Genomic DNA, 18,803 nt, shown 5'->3' with positions numbered 1-18,803 from the left:
GTTTTGCTGGTGTGCTGGTTAATCTCACGAATGCTGAACGATTGTAGCCCAGGACTCAGAATCATCTAAGTTTCCTTCAGTTGATGGTGAAGCTCAAATCTACACAATGCACAGACTTAAAAGAGTCAGCCATCAAAATTCTCCATTTCTCCTCGTTTTTTTTAAGTAACTTCATGGGGTGCAAATACTATTTTGTAATAAAGCATTTCAGTTGGCCCTGAAATATTGACGTCTTATTGGTTGTGACAATGGGGGACAGGAAGTTACAAATCCCCTAGCGAAGTAAGGCCCGCTCTTTGGGAAGGGCCCTCTTTCCAGATGATCTCAGAATAGTTAGTACAGCGGCAGGCACCTCACAGCACACTGCAGGGTGCAGATAGGAGCTCATTACCTACAATGTGGTTTAGCTGGTGACACAGGGTCACATCTTGGGTGCATGCCACACAGGACGCAGGGCAGGCTACCGTCACGTACAGCATGAAGGCAAGGGGTGAGAACCATCCACCTGAGAAGAGAGCAGAGTGCAAGACCTGTGAGAATGTGGAGTACATCAGTAGGCTGGTATCTGTCTCTCGGACTTTTACCCTTTTAATGGTGGCTGCTTCTTAAGGAGTACTGTGGTGTCCCCAAAAGAGTGAGAAGCTCTTGTTCTAAGTTTAAAGTGAACTGCTAACACATTTGATCATGAACCCGAGAACTCACACCTAGAACACTCCATTAGTAGGTAACTAAACAGCTCGGGTTCTTGGCAGAGCACTTTAGAGTTTGCAGTAGTACGTTTTCCCAAAATATCATCTTGTATTTTTTTTAAATTTTGCATGTTCTTTGAAGCTTAAGAAACGTAGACTGAAGGTGGTTGATATCTGGATTCGCACAGATAGGAGTGAACCCAGGCCTTTTAAGCTGGGTGTGACATGTGTCTTTGAGGCCGAAGGCCATCTCTGGCTCCCAGCCTCAAGGGAACCATTTCCTTCTCTACAGACCTAGGTGTCCAGACCATAGGACTTAGGAGACCGAGACCTTAGCTCTGCCTAGTGTTAAAGTCAGCTGTGGTATTGACCAATGTTGGTACTTTTCACGAATTACTTCACTTTTCTTTCTTTTTTCTTTTTGCTTTTCCTGCATTAAATCCAACAACCACCACCACTACAACCACCAATGACAGCAACAACCTGTCAACCATACAGAATTAGATGAGATGCTTGCTCTCTGGACAATAAATGTTCAAGTTCGCCATGATGCTGCCTTTCTAAGCCTCCCCAGTGAAACCAGCACCGTTTCAATCTTCCGTCAAAAGGGGTCTCTTAAAAGGAGTTCCTTGGTGTATAGAAAGAGAGGGAAAAAGGGAGAGGGAGAGAGAAAGAGAAAAAGAGAGAGGAAGGAATAAACATGCAGTATAAACTTGCTACATAAACAAATATGTTGCATAAACCTCATGTAAGGTTTTTGAGAAAAAAACAAAATATCTAATTATTGATTTAAGTATTGGTTCAAGAGGGTTTTAGCAAATATTTCAGATTCGAGGCCCAGATTACAACCTTTATACTTCGGGGATCAAGATGTAGGCAGAGCTCTGCCTCACCCGGTGTCATTGTGCGCAGTGTCACTGCAGCAAACAAGGGAACTTGAGGATAGGTGAGGTCACCTGACAGTGAGGGATGCTATGGAATCAACGCAACCATTAAAGGAGGTAGAGAGCCAGGGGTCTGAGGAGGCAGCAGGAAGAGTCTCTGATAAAGCACCACTTAAACATACGGTGTGAAGGGCAAAGGTGCAGGACGTCCTGCTGGGGAGAAAATCAAGTGCAAACTCCCTACGGGTGGGGTGGACTCCACGCTATGGCTGGAGTGGACATTATGAATTCGGTTAGTGGTTTAATAAGAGTTTTAGTGACATTTTCAGATTCAAGGCCCCTGATCATGGCCCTTACATGTTGGGGATGGAGAGGTATGAGGAGCCCCGCCTCGTCAGGTGTGCAGGCTATGCACTGGCACAGGCAATGGACAATAAATATGAAAATAGGTGTTTCATGAGGATGGGAGGCGTGGTGGGCCACACGAAAAGGGTGCGGTAGACTGCACAGGTAGAGTGCACCAGATGGATGCTGTAGGCCCCACACAGGTTTGGTGTGGCCAAGTGGGTATCTGCAAGAGGAAGAGCAGTTGAGCGGTCACATGGCACGTCACTGTGTGCCTTGGGGAAGAAAACAAGGACATTGTTTTCCACTTATGCAAATGAGATAGGGTGTGATTACAGGCTTTCGAGTGTGAGAGGCACTGCTTGATCTGAGGTGCACGCTCGCATGATTACCTTGTCTGCTGTCTGGATCATGCTTTTAGAAAGCCGCGCTAATAGAAGAATATTTTAATAATGTCAGCAGGACTAGATGCGGCTCTGACAGCAGAGAGATAGGTTGAGGATGAAATTTTTATCTTAATGACATAATTCGACATAACGAAAGTGAACTCAAACCTATCTGGTAGACAATGCTAAGTCTACAAGAATAAATAAAGCACTGCCCACCTTCAAAATGCCTTGCAGATGGTGGTATCAATATGAATTCACACAGTTCTAAAAAAAAGGACTAAAACAAATCTAGCAAGAGACAGAGAGCCACTTTATGGAATCGCATACATAACAAAAGAATGTGTTCTATGAGTTGGATCTCCAGAGTGTGGCAGTTTTCTCTTAGGCGGAGCTTAAAAATCAAACAATTCTACTGTGAGAGAATACTCAGAACAAGGCCTTGTGGTCCATAAATGTGACATCAGCTCATTTCTCGCAGACTTACTAGGCAACAGAGAGTGTCGCTGTGTGTGTGGTTCAGGGCTCATACAGAGATTAAGGCAGTTCACAGGGATCCTGCAGTCACGTCCCCTAGCATCCCTTTGATCTTGACTGCCTGCTTGTGACAGGCAGGATTCCAGAATGAGCCACGAGATCCTCACCTGTTGTACTTGTATGCATCACCCCTCTCCAGGGGAGTGTGCAGAAATGTAGAGACAAGGAGCTCTTCTATCTCTGCTTTCCTTCTGTCCTATCCTAGAGGAAGGGTGTCCTGAGGGGACTATCCATCCTCTCGGGTGCAGGACAGAGGAATCGGTCAGAGACATGAGCCCATGCTGGCCAGGAGAAAACCAGCATCAAGCTTGTGAACTTCCTGCACCAGGCACCTTGACTTCAGTAAGACGAGACTCAGGAAAGAACTGACTCATCTGTGCTGGGCTCATGGCCCTCAGAAACAAGGTGAAAGCAATTTCCAAAGCATACGTTTTGCTAGAGACTCCTAAATCTGGAGTCACTTGTTAGACAGCAATGGCCATTTTATTGCAATGGTTCTGAATTCTGACCTCTTGGTTCTGATTACTCAAACTACAGGGATTTGAATTCCTGTGATGCATTTGGGACACCTAGCCTCAGAATAAATGTCATTACTAAAAAGAGAACAAAGGTTTAAGGCTTCCTCCGTGTCCCTCCTCTCTGCCGAGTGACTGCCTTGTGGTTCTACACGGTTTGCTCATGCTCTGGTATCTTCTTTAAAACTTTCCAGCGCTTGCAGTGTTTATCTGTGGGCACGTTGACCATGGGGGGTGTGGATGAACTTTGAAGGAGAATCTTTATAACTTCATGGCACACTAGGTGCAAACACAGTAGAGAAAGAAGTCACAGGTCGTTCTGTGGTTTAGGATCTCAATAAGTAGACACTGTTGTCATTTACTGAACAGGGGAAGATTAGAGCTCACAGCTGGAGAGAAGTGACCTAGAGATAGAAAGCTTGTTTACACACCAGAGGCTGAGAAGATTTATCAACAAACTGACTCAAAATAGAATCATCCTGGGACAACTAAAAATGCAGAGGGAAGGAGAAGAACCCAGGAGCCAAAGGCAGAGACAGGGAAGTCTTCAGAGTCAAGTGAAAAGGCATCTTAGGGACAAAAGAATGTGCTTAATGCCATGAAAAGTAAGAGGAACTTTGAAACTTAACACCAAGTTTACCAAAGAGGGGGTGTTTGTTCTCCACACAAGGAAGATGATGTCGGAGAAAGTATGATTGGCTTGAAGATGTGTCGAGTTCAAAGAGAGAAGGATTAGACAACTCTCGGGGCATCCTGTGGGTAAAAGTGAGCAGAGAAGTGGAGTAGATCCTGAGAGTCCACATACTAGTTTTATTTTGTTGTTGATTTTAAAATGGGAAAACACATTGTGCCTCTCTAGGTTGGCAGGATGAGCAATGTAAGCAGAACACTGTCAGGTAAAACACATAATGGGGAGAATCGCTGGCAGGACACACACACACATACACACACACACACACACACACACACATACACACACATATACACACATACACATGCACCCACACACATACACACACATATACACCCACACACATACACACACACATACACCCACACACATACACACACATACACACACGTGCACACACACACGTATACACACACATACACGTACACACATACATACACACACATACACATACATATACACATACACACACACATACACACACATACGCATACACACACATACACACACATGCACACACCACAGAGTGCACAGGTAACAGTGCAAGAGGCTAGCTGCAGTAAATGTGATCTTAAGATAAGGCTGGCATCATTTTGAGGAGAATTCAAAGATGAGAAAGAATAAGGAAGTTGGGCTTTGTGGATGAGAATGCATGGTGACAGGAGTGACTGGCCGTTGTGAAATATAAGACAAGGAAGGGGATGAGTTAAGCTGGTAATATAAACATACAGGAAGTGGAGAGTTAGATGATGCTATGGTGCCCGAGGATCAATGGGAAAGTGTCCAATGAGAACGCTTTGTTTTTCCTGATGACTCTGGAGAACCAGGTGTCTAGAGTGTTAGAATTAAAGTTCTACAAGTGGGGCCCACAAAGGAAGAGACATAGACTGTAATGAAGGAGGAGGACGGGGAATATGAAAGAACCTCACAGACCTTTTTATGAGACTCAGGTAGGACCCAAGAGTGAGTGCCCATGTCAATGAAGAGGGTAAGCTCACTGGGGAGGAAGAGACAAGGGGCCTGTAAGCCAGGGTGCTGGGACTTTCTTCAAGTGCAGTAAAGGAACAGAGCATACAACATTTGACTGTAAGCCAGTCATTAAAACTCCAAAGAACAGAGACTGTGTGGGAGGGGTGATAACATGGTGTGCTAAAGGGAGAAAGCCTTAGATATGGCAGCAAGGAAGACACAGCGGGTCACCCAGCAACTCAGAGGAAGGGAACTGAGCTGTCCAGAGAGGCTCCCATTTGTGCAGGCTCCGGAGCAAACAGTGTCCTCAGGGGAGGGAGAGCTAGAGATGGAGAAATTGTTCTGCTACGGTTCTAAATTAGCTGGCCGCTGAGCCTGCACATTCAATCGGCCTCTCCCCCTCCTGGCAGTGATGCTTTCATAAAAGCAGAAGTGGCAGGGTGCACCGTCCTCAGTATCCGACACAAGGAAACATATTATTTCTTTAAAAGAGACCAACATTTTCCAAGACTTCGAGATTTTTTCCTGTAGTTCCTCATTCATTTTTATATCCCTTGTGACTCGAACAAGGCTTGAAATATACAACGAACACAATAACCACTTAACCAAACGTATATGGCATTGTAGTTCATAATAACCAATATCTTCGATGGAAATTTTTGAAGCTAAAACCCAAACCTGAAAGTAGGACATAGTCGTGAAGACCTTAGCCTGGCCTTGGCTGTCAATCTGAGGTGTCATTACAGAAATGAAGCAGATTACAAAGTGAGGGTCAGGGGTTCCTCCTGGGATGCCCGCACCACACTGTAAGGCACCGAGTTGGTTAACGGTTCTCAGCATTCGCTTTTATTCTTTCGTTCTGAAGAAGAAACCCTGCCATTTAAAAAACACGCAAAGCTAATTAAAGATTTTCCACTATTTCATTATCTGAATGTAGTTCCAAATTCTGAGTTAAAACTCTTATCACAGAAAGACTCAACATCCCTCCACGAACAGTAAATGAACATTCAATTAGCCCTTCAATACAAGTGCATTTTAAATAAAAATATACTTTATTACTAATCTCATTCTTTACAAATGCAAATACTCAATTTTTCAAACCCAAAACGTTTCCTTTCTTTCATTCTTAAGGGAGAAAAATGGTCTTTTCTTGTTTTACAGGGACGACCAGAGTTCTCTGAAGTCGTTAGCAAACTGGAGGAGTGCCTATGCAATGTGGAGGTAAGAATCTGACCTTCCGAAATGTCTGTGTAGAAGCCCAGAACTACCAAGGCATCACAGGATATGAGGGTCAGAGACTCGGGATCAGAAGCTCTGACAAGCCAATTAAATACACAAATGAAATGAAACTATTCAAGCAGAAGGGTCCAGTGACAACCCCATACTCTGGTTACTCTTCTACCTTCTGACACAAAGCTCAAGTTTAACCCCGAGTCAAGCAGTAAACACAACTGACCAGTCTGGGGCACGGTGAGGTCCTGGCTATCATTGTTGCCTAAGGTCCAATCTCCCACAAAGCAGTCTTACAAATTGTCAGAATTGTCTTGAAATCCCTTTCTTCTTTTTGGGATCCAAGGTTCCCCCTTGGCTGGTCCCAGACTTCAGAACTTTCCTTCTCCTGGCATGAGGTTCCTGGGTAATTTCTTGCAATAAAGTTCCTCAAGGGTCTGGTAGACAAGGGGAAGGGTCTAAAAGTCTCTACATTATCTCTGCCAGGGAGGTGACGAAGGAAGTCAGGGAACATGGTGTGTGAAGACCATGACTGTGTACCTCACTGCTATGTAGCTGACCAACGAAGCCTCCAGGAAGAGCAGACTCGGCTGCTTCTCCAGGAGCGGAGGCAAATTCATATCAAATTTCGGTGGTTACAAAAACATTCAGGCCAGAGAGTGTTTGCAGTCATACTGAGCTTAAAAATAGGCATGTTTAAGAGAATGAAAGATTTAAAGAATGGGGGATGGGGAGAGGATTGAGTATCTGAGAGTGTGTATGACTCCATCAGACCTTGAATCTAGATCCCAGCCCCTGTATCTGACTGTTTACAACTTTCTGTAACTCTTGGCCTCTATGGGGACACACACACACACACACACACACACACACACACACACACACACACACAGAGAGAGAGAGACACACACAGAGAGAGACAGACAGACACACACAGAGAGAGACACAGACAGACAGACACACACACACACACAGAGACACACAGACACACACAAACACACCTACACAGAGAGAGAGAGAGACAGACAGACACACACAGAGAGAGAGAGACAGACAGACACACAGAGAGAGACAGACAGACACACACAGAGAGAGACAGACAGACACAGAGAGAGAGAGAGACAGACAGACACACAGAGAGAGACAGACAGACACACACAGAGAGAGACAGACAGACACAGAGAGAGAGAGAGACAGACAGACAGACACACAGAGAGAGACACACAGACACACACAAACACACCTACACACACACACACACAGAGACACACACAGAGACACATACACACATACTCTGTGTATACATGGGAGCAAATAAATAAATAAAACAAACATTTAAGATTTGTAAGTACAAGAAGCATTTGGAAGATAAATATTTAATCTTTTTTATTTTTACAAATTTGTACAGAATCAGCGAGCCTGCTAGAAAGCTATTGTCCATTTGTGTTCAATACAGAAGAAAGACACTATCTCAAAAAATGCACACCCCCACTGGAAGGCAGAGCCTTTACAGGACACTAAGTGATGGATGCTGAAAATCAGGCTAATGGGAAAAATTGCCTTAATATCAAGGAGATGTTTGCTTTAATTTTCTCTATAATTGCCTTAATTTGCTATATACCTGATCATGAAATAGCATTTAAAAATAGGCAAAGGAGCTAAAACAGGAGCACTCATCCAGAAATAATATATTTCAAATGCACAGGAAGATGTAGGGACTTCACGTAAGACTGTGTGGCCCGCGTGCGTGCAGTGGGAAGGGTCATAGGACATGAGCCTGCACAAGAAATCAGGAAGAGAATCCTGCAAGAAACATTTCCTTCCTTGCAACAAAACCCAGCTTGGCATCCCTGGAACCCTCTTTATTGGGAAATACTTCTAGGATGGCAGGCATGAGTCATTCTGTCTCCTCCTCCACAGAAACTTCTGGAGAGGTTTTCATTGAGAGGGAGGCATCCTTCTGACATAAGGTCACCCTTCCATTCCTTTTGGTACAGAAAGTTATGGATATGAGGAGATTAGCTGCTCCTGTTGACTGAGACTTCAGGACTGACTCCTGGCAAGAGCACCTTCTACAGGACTTGGCTGTTACAAGACACCTTCAGGTCTAAGCTCCAAGAATCCCCTCATGTCACTCATGGACTTTGACCAGAGAAGGTTGTTCCTATCCTGGGATTATAACTCATTAGATGGGGATAGGAGGTATCCCATGGTGCTGTCTGGTCTTATGTCAATTGGATACACAAACTTGCGTTATCAAAAAAATAAATAAATAAAAAAGAACCTAAATTGAGAAAATTCCTCCAGAAGATGGAGCTGTAAGGCATTTTCCCAAACAGTGATTGATGGGGTGGGGTCAAGCCCATTGTGGGTGGTACCACCCTATGGTCCATAGGCTGGTTGTACGGTGTGCTATACAAAGCAGGCACATTGAACAAGGCAGGAGTAGCAAGCCAGTAAGTCGCACCTCTCCATGGCCTCTTCATCAGTTTCTACCTCCAACTCTCTGTCAGGTTTGAGCTTCTGTCCTGATTTCTTTCAACAACGAACAGAATGTGGAAGTCTCAGCCAAACAAACTGTTTTCTTTCTAACTTGCTTTTTAGACAAAGTGTTTCATTGCAGCAATAGAAACTCTAACTAAGACTAGTTGGTACAAGAAGTGGAGTGTTGCTGTCACAGACCTGACCATGTCTGTGGAAGGACTTTGCAACTTTAGGTTAGAAAAAAAGCATTGAGTATTGAGAGCTTGGTGAGCTGTTCTATAAGAGCTCAGGAGACAGCGAGTGAATCCCACATTGAGGTATTTATGTTGGTGGAGTTTGATTTTGCTTTGGTCATATTATGCCCGTGCACTGATTCTTCTTTCTTGAAGAAGGTACTTAATTTAATTTCAGTTTTTAAAGGCATCCAATGTTGAAAGACTTTGAACTTTCAAAAGGGATTTTTTGATTTTTAGAGATATTAGATTTTTTTTAAGTGACTGAAATGTTAATGTGTTTGAATTAGTAAAGGCCGTGGGACTGCTAAAGTTATTTTTTTACTTTTAATGTGAGATTGCTGGGATAAATAAGAAATGAAATGTGTGGCTTTAGAGTTATTTGTTTGTGTGTCAAGTTGACAAGAGATCAGTTGTGCTGACTTGACACATAAACTTTTCAGCACTGTCTGAAAAGAGGAAAACCAAATTGGGAAAACGTCTCCATGAGACCCAGCTGTAGGGCATTTTCTTAACTAGTGATTGATGGGGGAGGACCCAGCCCATTGGGACTAGTTCTACCCTGGACTACTAGTTCTGGGTTCTACTAGAAAACAGGCTGAGCACGGGAGAGTAGCAAGCCGGAAAGTAGCACCCAATCATGGCCTCTGAGTCAGCTCCTGCCTCCAAGTTTTTGCCCTGTTCGAGTTCCTCTCCTGACTTCTTTTCATGACGAACAGCAATATAGATGTGTAAGCCAAATAAATCCTTTCCTCTCCAACTTGCTTTTTGGTCCTTGCCTTGCATTGCAGGAACAATAAAGGCAACCCAGGAACAAGGACAATGGGTGGAAGGATCTGGCAAACAAGCTTGTTTTGTCACATTAATCAGCACTTCTGGGACACTGTCCCCTAAGGAGAGAAGACAAAAGACCTATATGCAAAGAGAGTTCATTGGACAGGTTACACTAATTAATGAGCCAGGCTCATGGGATCTCATATGGCTCTGTCTTCCCCACTATTCAATTTCTCAGCCAGCCTGACGCCAAGGTCAAGGGGGACCTGCTGGTCACACTGGTGATGTGACAATGTTTGAGAGGGTCAGAAAGTATTTGAAGACAAGAATCTAGAATATCTTGGAAAATGAAATGATAGCACATGTTTAACAAGAATAAATTTGAAAGGAGTAACACACACTGTTCTTCCCAGAGCCATAGAAACAATAGCAAAAGAATGAACAAGAGACATGGTCTCAAGGTCACGTCCGGTGCTATAATAAGCTCAGAGGCAGCTACAGCATGAGGAGGAGGCTCTCCTATCACAGAACAAAAGGTCCGATCATCTCTCCTCTGAGATGACCAAATAAAAGAGGACCTGATTGAACTCTAGGTCATTAAAAGAATAATGAAAAAATGTCACCAGCATTGTAGTGGAGAGGAATCAGAATGCCAAATAAGTTAAAAATCCTTTATTAGGAGGAGGATTTGGAGGAACCAGGGACTTTTACCTAAAGAATGAGGAGATCACCATTAACCCACAGGTTGTTTTCAGACATCCAAAAGACTGACAGTTAACGAAGAGATTGATTTTATTCTCTTTGGCAAAAACATTTACCAGGTATTAAATCATGCTTCATCTTAAAAAAAAGTGTATTCTTACAAAAGTCTGTATGATGGTTCCTGTTGTCAGCTTGATAAAACCTAAAATCCCTGGGAAATGGATACCTGGACACATTTATGGGTGATTGTGTCGACTGCCTTGATTATGTTAATTGATGTGGGAAAAGCCACTTTAACTGTGGATGGAACCATTCCTGACTGAGATCCTGGACTGTATAAAGTGGAGAGTGTGAGCTGAGTGTGAGTCTGTTTCCTGCCTGTGGGTGCAGCCTCAGAGCTGCTTCAAGCTCGCACTGCCAAGAACTCCCCAGCAAGATGGACTGTGTCTTGAACTGTGAGCTAAAACAAACCTTTCTCCCTTAAGTTATTTTTGTCAGAGTAATTTATCACAGCAAGGAGAAAAGAAATGGAGGTGGTGGGTGTGTCAATTTGTTTTATTTCAGGGAAATTTTTTTAAAGCTACAACTGAAAGGCTTTCTCTCTGCCATGAGTGAATCTTATCACCTTAATGAAGAATGTGGCCGATCTTTTGATCATGAAATGAGCATCATCAGAATAACATTTTTAAACATTTGACTTGGGTTTACTGTGTTTAGGAAAGATAGGAATAAAAGTAACACCAGCCTCATAATAGAAATGGGAGAGAAAGTAGCTGAAGCTGAGCACAGGTCACCACCAGAGGCTGAGGGGAGGAGCAGAAGCAAATGGAAGTGAAGTTAAACTAAGAGCTCAAATGAAAGCTGCACTTCAGTTGCTTGTTGGAGTTAGTAAACAAGGCCTTCCATACCTTCCCCATGCAGCTCATGTCTCCAGCATCAAGTAACAGCAGTGGCTCTCTGTCGCCTTCCTCTTCTTCCGATTGCCTGCTGAGCCGGGGAGGGCCTGGCCGGAGCCACGTGGCAGCCTTACGGAGCCGTTTTGAGTTGGAGTATGCCCTAAATGCAAGGTCCTATGCTGGGTGGTCCCAAAGGTAAGTCCGGATGTCAGCAAAGGTCTTGCTGTAAATCCAGACTTCAGTGCCAGATAAAGACAGTCACCTGCATGATGCTGACTCAGGGGCTCTGAACATCCCTCTGGAAGACACTGGCCAAGGGCTTAGATTCCATTTTCCTTATACTGTGAACAAAAACCCTAAACTTTCATCCTTGATTAGTTTAGGTTCTTCTATAAGTTGTCAGTAACAGCAGTGAGCTATGGCAGCAGAGAGATGTTCTCTAAAATATAAAATGATGAAGCATTATAAATTATTGACTATATCTTAGGGTGGTCTTGTAGCATTCAAAAAAGGGTTCCACATATAAGCCCAGTGTCAGTCCTGGTAATAGAGGCCAGACATTCAGAGCAGTACCCATCTTCCTATCTCAGCAATTCTACTCCTGGATATAGCACCAAACACTGAAAGTCGATGTACAAACTATCCCCATACACATATGTCGATGGAAACCTTGTTCATAATAGCCACCAATGGGAACAACTCAAGTGTCCACCAAAGGATGAAGAGACAGCATGTGAGAGGTATCATGTACTATAGAATTATTCAGTCATGAAAAGGAATAAAACATAGATAATCCTTGGAAAGATATCTACAGAGTCCTCATTGTATGACCTCACTAATAATGAGGATCCAATAGGAAAGGTATGTGAACAACTTTGGCCATCACACACACACACACACACACACACACACACACACATATAAATACTGCGTGATTACAATAGCTGGATATATTTGCTACAGATGTGCAGGTGAGAAATCTGATACCAGAGTGCCAGCATGGCCGAACCCTGGTCCTCTCCTGCAGGGAGGAGAACATGGTGTCACTTCCCCAGACTATACCTTCAGATCTTGCCTGTCTGAATTACCTCTGCAAAGACACTATTTTCAATGCAGTCCTGTGAGGCGTTGTGGCTCCAATATATAAATTTAAGGAAAGACATGATCTATTCCATATCAACAGGTAAATCTATGAAAAAGGAAAGGAAAAAATAGATTAATGTTGCCAAGGACTGACAAAAGAAAGTTTTAGAGGAACTTCTTGATGGCCTATAGGCAGGTGTTTTGTCTCTCGAACTCGCTGTAGTTTCAAGAAGCACTAACTGGTTAACTTGAAAAGATGGGCTAGATCGTATCAAGATCTGCCCTGTGACTCTCACCTGCCCAGATACAAGTAGGGCATGCTAGCTGAGGCATGCCCTCCTCACAAAAACAGGAGCCTCACATGCATGCTCTTAACCTTGGCTCACATTTCAGCCTCTGGCATTATAGCACACAGTCCCAGTGTCAACAAGGAGAACAGCTACACTTAACGGCCATTGGAGAGAAATTTAAAGTTGCCGGCTGATGGACAAAAATCAACAATGATATTTACTAGATAGATATATGAATAATACTGCATAGAAAATTGGCATTTCAAGACAGCCATCAATGAGAATGAATGCATCTGGGTCTTGGTAGATAAAGCGTCTTGGCCTAAGAACATGAAGGATGAGAATGGGTGAGGTCAGAGCTCACCACATAAACAAGGTTGTCAGGCATCATCTTCTATGTGGGAACCAAAAAAGGCTGTATTTGTGAACTTGAGAGAAACCTGGAATCTGGAATATGCCTCTAAAAATGAACCATCTCAAGACCTCTCTCCTGAGGAAGCCCAGAGCTGCAGTACATGGACACAGACTCTCTGTAGACTCCTCTACCATGGAGACAGCACTCAACAGCCCCAAGGTAGTAAAGGGTTTGGGTGGCCTAGCAAGAGTCTCACACTGCCTGCAAGATGCTACTGTTGCTTTTTCTGCTGCTCTTGTAGTCCTCCTCTGAAAAAAGGAGTAGCAGACACAGGTAGGAGGAATACCTTTTGGTATTCGGTTTCCATCTTCAGTATGATTTCATAAGGAACCTCACGCCAACATTTGCTTGGGTTCAACCACATGGCCATCATCTAGTCATGTCTGTGCACCCCCTACTTGTGGTTTCATCAAGAAGTCAGATTTGACACTTCTGCCACAGTCACATGAGGATTGTCCACCACAGGCAGAGAGGTACGAGGCTGAGCTACACAATCAAGGAGGGGCACTATTTCAGTAGTGAGAGGTTGGCAGAGACAAGCAGGACCATGCACAGAATCCAGATCTGCTACTGCAGCCGAGTCCAAGAATTGGCCACTCAGAAACTGACCCAGAGAAAGAGGCGTGGGGTGAGATGAGTTGCATGGAAGAGCTTGGCTTCTCGACACAGTAAGAAGGTAGGGAGACAGACCATTGCTGAAAACTGACTCAGTTGGCACACGGCTTGGTGCGGGTCTTAGATTAACTTCCTTGCATTTTCTCAGGGGCTTCTTTTCCACTTGCAGTACCTTTGTGGTGGTAGGACTATGGTTTTTGTCCTCCACGCACATTTCTCTGAACATCTTAGGACCCTGTTTACAGTATTGGTGAACCCCTCGTAAACAGTCTTAATTATTTGAGATCGGCGTTATAGATAAATGCTCCCGGTGAAGCGTTTAGTGAAAATGTACAAGGAGTCAAGAGAAGAATCATGTCTTTGTATCCATTGCTACATTCAACCATCTTGCAATTTGGTTGATGTAAGGGTGTTAACTAACAAATATGTGTGCAGCAGATAAAGAATGGAAAAGTGATGAACTGGCGTGATCTAGGGAAGTCGTTATGAATTTACGGCGGAATCCTTGAACACGCTCTGATCATTCCCTCCGCGTTCCACTTAAATAGCTGTCACCATGGAATACCTGTGAAACACAGGACACCGTTTTAAATACTTTGAACAGTTGCGTCATTGAGCTTTAACAGGCAGGCCTCTCAGTTATTGAAGATGAAGAAATGGGCTTAGAAAGTATAAGCCATTCTCTGAGTGACTGAGTAGGTGGCCCAGCTGGATTCCCACAGGGGCCTCTGCTGTGCTTTCTAAATTCCCCCAGTACAGGAGGCAGCAGGATCCAGAAGCTTGTTGTGTTCTGCCAATGCTGTGTTTTCTGGACTTCTCCCAGTTTGTTCTGGAAGGTGATCAAGGAATAGATTCAAGCACTCCTCGCAAGCCTGTCTTTCCAGCTTGTTTTCTGAAGGCTGTAGAAGGGAGTCAGTTCTTAAAGGGAAAGGACCCAAGGATATAGGAACTGGCAGACAGAGGCCAGCAGGGCCATGGGGTTAGCTGCCTAAAGTGGTTCCCAACCTTGCATGCTAGAATCACCTGGGGTGCGCAGAAAGTGTCCAGGGCCAACTAAACCTCATCAGGGTGGCTTGTGGGCCTCAGCAAACCTTGAAGGTTGTGGGTAGCTCCAACAGAGCAAAGCAGGTGAAGCTTAAAGAGAGACATGGGGTTAAGTCTGCTGGTCTCTCTGCCATCACATGTTGACCAAGGCTGCTCTAATGGATGACTGGGTCCTTATGCTTCTTCAGTCTCTGGGCCCATGAGCACTGAGCCTCAACGCTAGCTTGTGCAATTACACAGGAAAATGTAATTTTGCATGAGTGTCGCCATGACTCTGAAAAATGTGTCCAGGCTTGGTCTGTGCTTCTCCACTAATGTATAGACTTGAGCTCCCCAACAATATACTGAATCACTGTGTTTATACGAACATCTAGCTGTGGTGTCTACAGCCAAGAGATTGAGATTTAAAAATTCTCGTTTAATATAGGTTTCCATTGCTTATATGCATGCTTATCTCTAGTTATTGTAAACATTTCTTTCCTGTATAAAAGAATTTTTCAAGGTAAAAAGTTCTCAGGTATTTCCTCCATGAAAAAGAGAAAATAGCTAATTCAGTACAAAATTCACCACAAACTGAGTAAAATCTGAGATTAAGGAAACCATTCTTGAAGTTCTGCGTCTTTTAAAATATTTTGTGTCCGGATATATTTAGAAACTCGGCATGTGGCACTTCTCCTCCCACAGGGTCTGAAATCTCCCATCTTGTGCATGGATTACATCATGTTAAATTTAGAAATGACAAAGTGATGAACAACCTTTCAGATGAGAAAACCAATTAGGGTTTGTGTGGGGCTCAGCTCCGAGAATAGTGTTCGACCCAGTTAGCTGCCCAGGAGAAGACACTAGGGACCTGGGATTCAAAGCTCTGAGACAGACACCCTTGGGATCAATGGCTAGCGATACAAGGACTCCTCTAAATAGCTTGCCTAGCGCCCTGGGAACGTATTTCAACTTATACAATGTGAATATAACGTATAAAATTCTCAATTCACACCTAGTTTTCCTGGAATTCTGGGAACTGTGCACGATGGTAGTTCCGTAAAATGAACACATAGGTCGGGTCCTCCACTCTAACCTTCCCTTCTCCTGTTTGTCTATTTACACAACTTTCTTCAAGACCCTCAATGGTCTGTTTGTCTTCTAATCATTTCTTCACCTTAACCTTTCCCTGTGTCAACTCACAGTTATTTTCAAATTCCTCCCCAGGTTTTAAATGACCCTAAACCTTGCTTCTTGTCTCCACTCCATGTATGACTTTCATGTAGTCCTTGGTGCCAGGTCTCTCCTCTCCTCTCCCCTCCTCCCCTCCTCCCCTCCTTTCCTCTCCTCTTCTTTTCTCTCTCTCTCTCTCTCTCTCTCTCTCTCTCTCTCTGACTCTTGTCTCTCTCTGTCTCGTTCTGTTTCTCTCTGTCTCTCTGTCTCTCTCTGCCTGTCTCTATGTCTCTCTCCCTGTCTCTCTCTGTCTCTGTGTGTGTCTCTGTGTCTCTGTGTGTCTCTGTCTCTCTCTCTCACACACACACACATACACACACACACACATACACACACACACACACACACACACACACACACACACACACACACACACACACACAGGAGAGTAGTAGAGGGAGATAACCTCAGTCTATACATCCAACCCTGGCCTCTTTCAGCATTTTCACACCTTTAACTTCTCTCCTGCTTTACCTCCCCCTGAGCCTCTCCCTCTCTTTCTGCACCAGCGTGTGTGTGTTTCTTCGTGGAGCGCTCTGAAACCATCAGGGATTCTCCATTGCCCCCAACAGTGGGAGCAGTTTTATCTTGGATACAAATGCCATTAGCAAAAATACATTTCTGTCCTGTATCGCAGTGCTTTGAACTGAGGGGTCTCATTCATATTTTCAATACACCTTAGATTGAAAAACTTATATGATGAATTTACTGTAGTCTTAATGAGTAGAGGTACTATTGGCTCGGGCCAAAATGTTGGGATGTTTGGAGTAATCCTACAAACTTCAAAAGGACTCTTCACAACGTGCCCAGAAAAGATACATTGTAGATGTCCTAGAATAGACAGGATGCCCTATTGACACACCATGCTTAATCCGTCAGCCAGTCACCTCAGCCTGATTGGTTTTTAACCTTGCCCATTCCCCCTTCTTGTCAAAACATGAATCTGCCACCCATACCTACTTCAGCAATCTTCATCACTGTAACACCACTGACGGCCATGCCCGCCATCTTGTGTCAGGGTGGGTGCTTCTATAACTTCACCATCTCAGTGTGTACCTTACTCCCCGTTACTTCACAAGCACTTTGAGATCGGACGATTTCTTCCTTTCTGATTTTATTCAGATGTCTACGACATCTCGTTTAAAATTTAACTCTATGGGGAAAATATTAAGCATTTTTATTTGTAATAAAGTAAAAGTATCCTGAGTTGGGCTATGGATGCTTTGGCCTCTACATTTCTGTCAAGCTCAAGTCTGCTTTTCTCTGAAACACAAAAAGCCCTAGGTGTTCCAGCGTTTTCTCAACTCGGCACCCTTTGTCTCAGTTAATCAGATGCTGAGGAAAAGCACCCTGACAAAAGTGACAAAATTTATTCTGTCTTTCAGTTCCAGGGGATACTGCACTGGGGAAGCCATGACAGTGGGCAGAGTAGACATGGCGGCAGTAGGCTGTCTGCTCAAATTGCATCCATACTTAGACAGTACAGCAGGACAGGGAATAAAACCTCAAGACCCACCCCCAGCGACTCAATTTCTCCAGCGAGGCTCTACCTCTTAAAGTTTCCACAATCTTCCCAAACGGCACCACCACCTGAGGATCACATGTTCAAACATGTGACCCTAGGGCGGGGCCTCCTCACTGTCAATCAACAATACTGTCCTATTAGGACACCAGTCCTAACGTGAGAGGGAACCTGATGTAAGAACAGACTGGAAGCGAGAGAGCATGGTTAATTCCAAACTGGCTATTCTATTCTACTCTCTCTCTCCTTTCAGCTAAGAAGAGACATCCCGCTCCCCAAATGACACACGGAAGCTATTTTTCTTACATTAAGGCCCTACAATTCACATAGGTCTACGTTAGGTTTCTTCCGTACCTTTGATAAGTTTTTCTATCCGTGTCCTACCCAATGATCTTACTTGTTAAGAGGTAGTGATGGTATTAAGAGTCTTGCTACCTGCTAAGTCCCGTTGCATCTTCGTTACTCCTGTTTGCTTTTAGCTGTTACTCTTCCTCCATATTAACTTTATAATTACATTTTCTAGCATAAAAAAAAGAGTTTGAGTGTCGATGTCTAAACCTACAAACTCACATGGGAAGATCTGACCTCTTTACCACAGTGAGGCTCCTTCAATATCTGTTTAGTACATTTTTCTGCATTTACGTAGATGAACTTAAATGTAATCCACAAAGAGTTTATCATGATCTCTACTTCTACTAACCTTATGTAAAACAAAGAAATAGACCGTTTGGAGTAGAAAGCATTCCATCTAGTTAATATAGATATATTATTAATTATGTGTGTGTATGAACTTCACGTGAATGCTGTTGCCTGTGGTGGCCAGGAGAGGTCATCGGCTCTCCCTGGAGCTGCCCTAGTAGGCAGTTACTGGCAAATGAACCTGGGTTATCTAGAAAAGTAATATGTGCTTTTATTCACTGGCACCTTACCTTAACAACTTTGGTATTTACTTTCCAATATTTTAGTTTCACCATGAATTTTAAGATTCCACATTGAGATATTTTTCTACGAAACTATGATCTCTTTATTCTTAGCCTGAGTTACTTTTTTCATTATCATACCTCTGGCCTGTCACATCTCTCTCCCAGTTCTGGTTTTCTCTCTTTAAATGCAATTTAAATAGCTCCTTCAGCCTAACAGAAGTAGACATATGAATCCAGACAAATGAAGATTCTTTTCTCTCTCTCTTTAGAGATGGCTATTCTGCCAGTGCAGAAGTTCGTTTCCGCACACATTTAAAATCCTGTTGCACACATGCCAGGTTCCCCATGACTGTTAACATTTTAC

General features: G+C 43.7%; 2 protein-coding genes across 2 annotated transcripts in view; one reads left to right on the top strand and one right to left on the bottom strand.

Moving 5' to 3' along the window:
- Lrrc53 (leucine rich repeat containing 53) overlaps positions 1-11,457 on the bottom strand; it is a 26,143-nt gene extending 14,686 nt beyond the window's left edge. The window contains 2 exon segments of the mRNA XM_039103893.2: positions 392-505; positions 11,348-11,457. Of these exon segments, the coding sequence (XP_038959821.1) occupies positions 392-479 (88 nt within the window). The 5' untranslated portion in view covers positions 480-505; positions 11,348-11,457.
- Positions 1-18,803, top strand: part of Tnni3k (TNNI3 interacting kinase) — a 267,950-nt gene that overhangs the window by 212,405 nt on the left and 36,742 nt on the right. The window contains 2 exon segments of the mRNA NM_181769.1: positions 6,178-6,237; positions 11,361-11,530. Of these exon segments, the coding sequence (NP_861434.1) occupies positions 6,178-6,237; positions 11,361-11,530 (230 nt within the window).

This window comes from Rattus norvegicus, chromosome 2, assembly GCF_036323735.1.
Source record: "Rattus norvegicus strain BN/NHsdMcwi chromosome 2, GRCr8, whole genome shotgun sequence".
NCBI classification, from domain to species: domain Eukaryota; kingdom Metazoa; phylum Chordata; class Mammalia; order Rodentia; family Muridae; genus Rattus; species Rattus norvegicus.
This window is presented reverse-complemented; position numbering and strand designations above follow the sequence as displayed.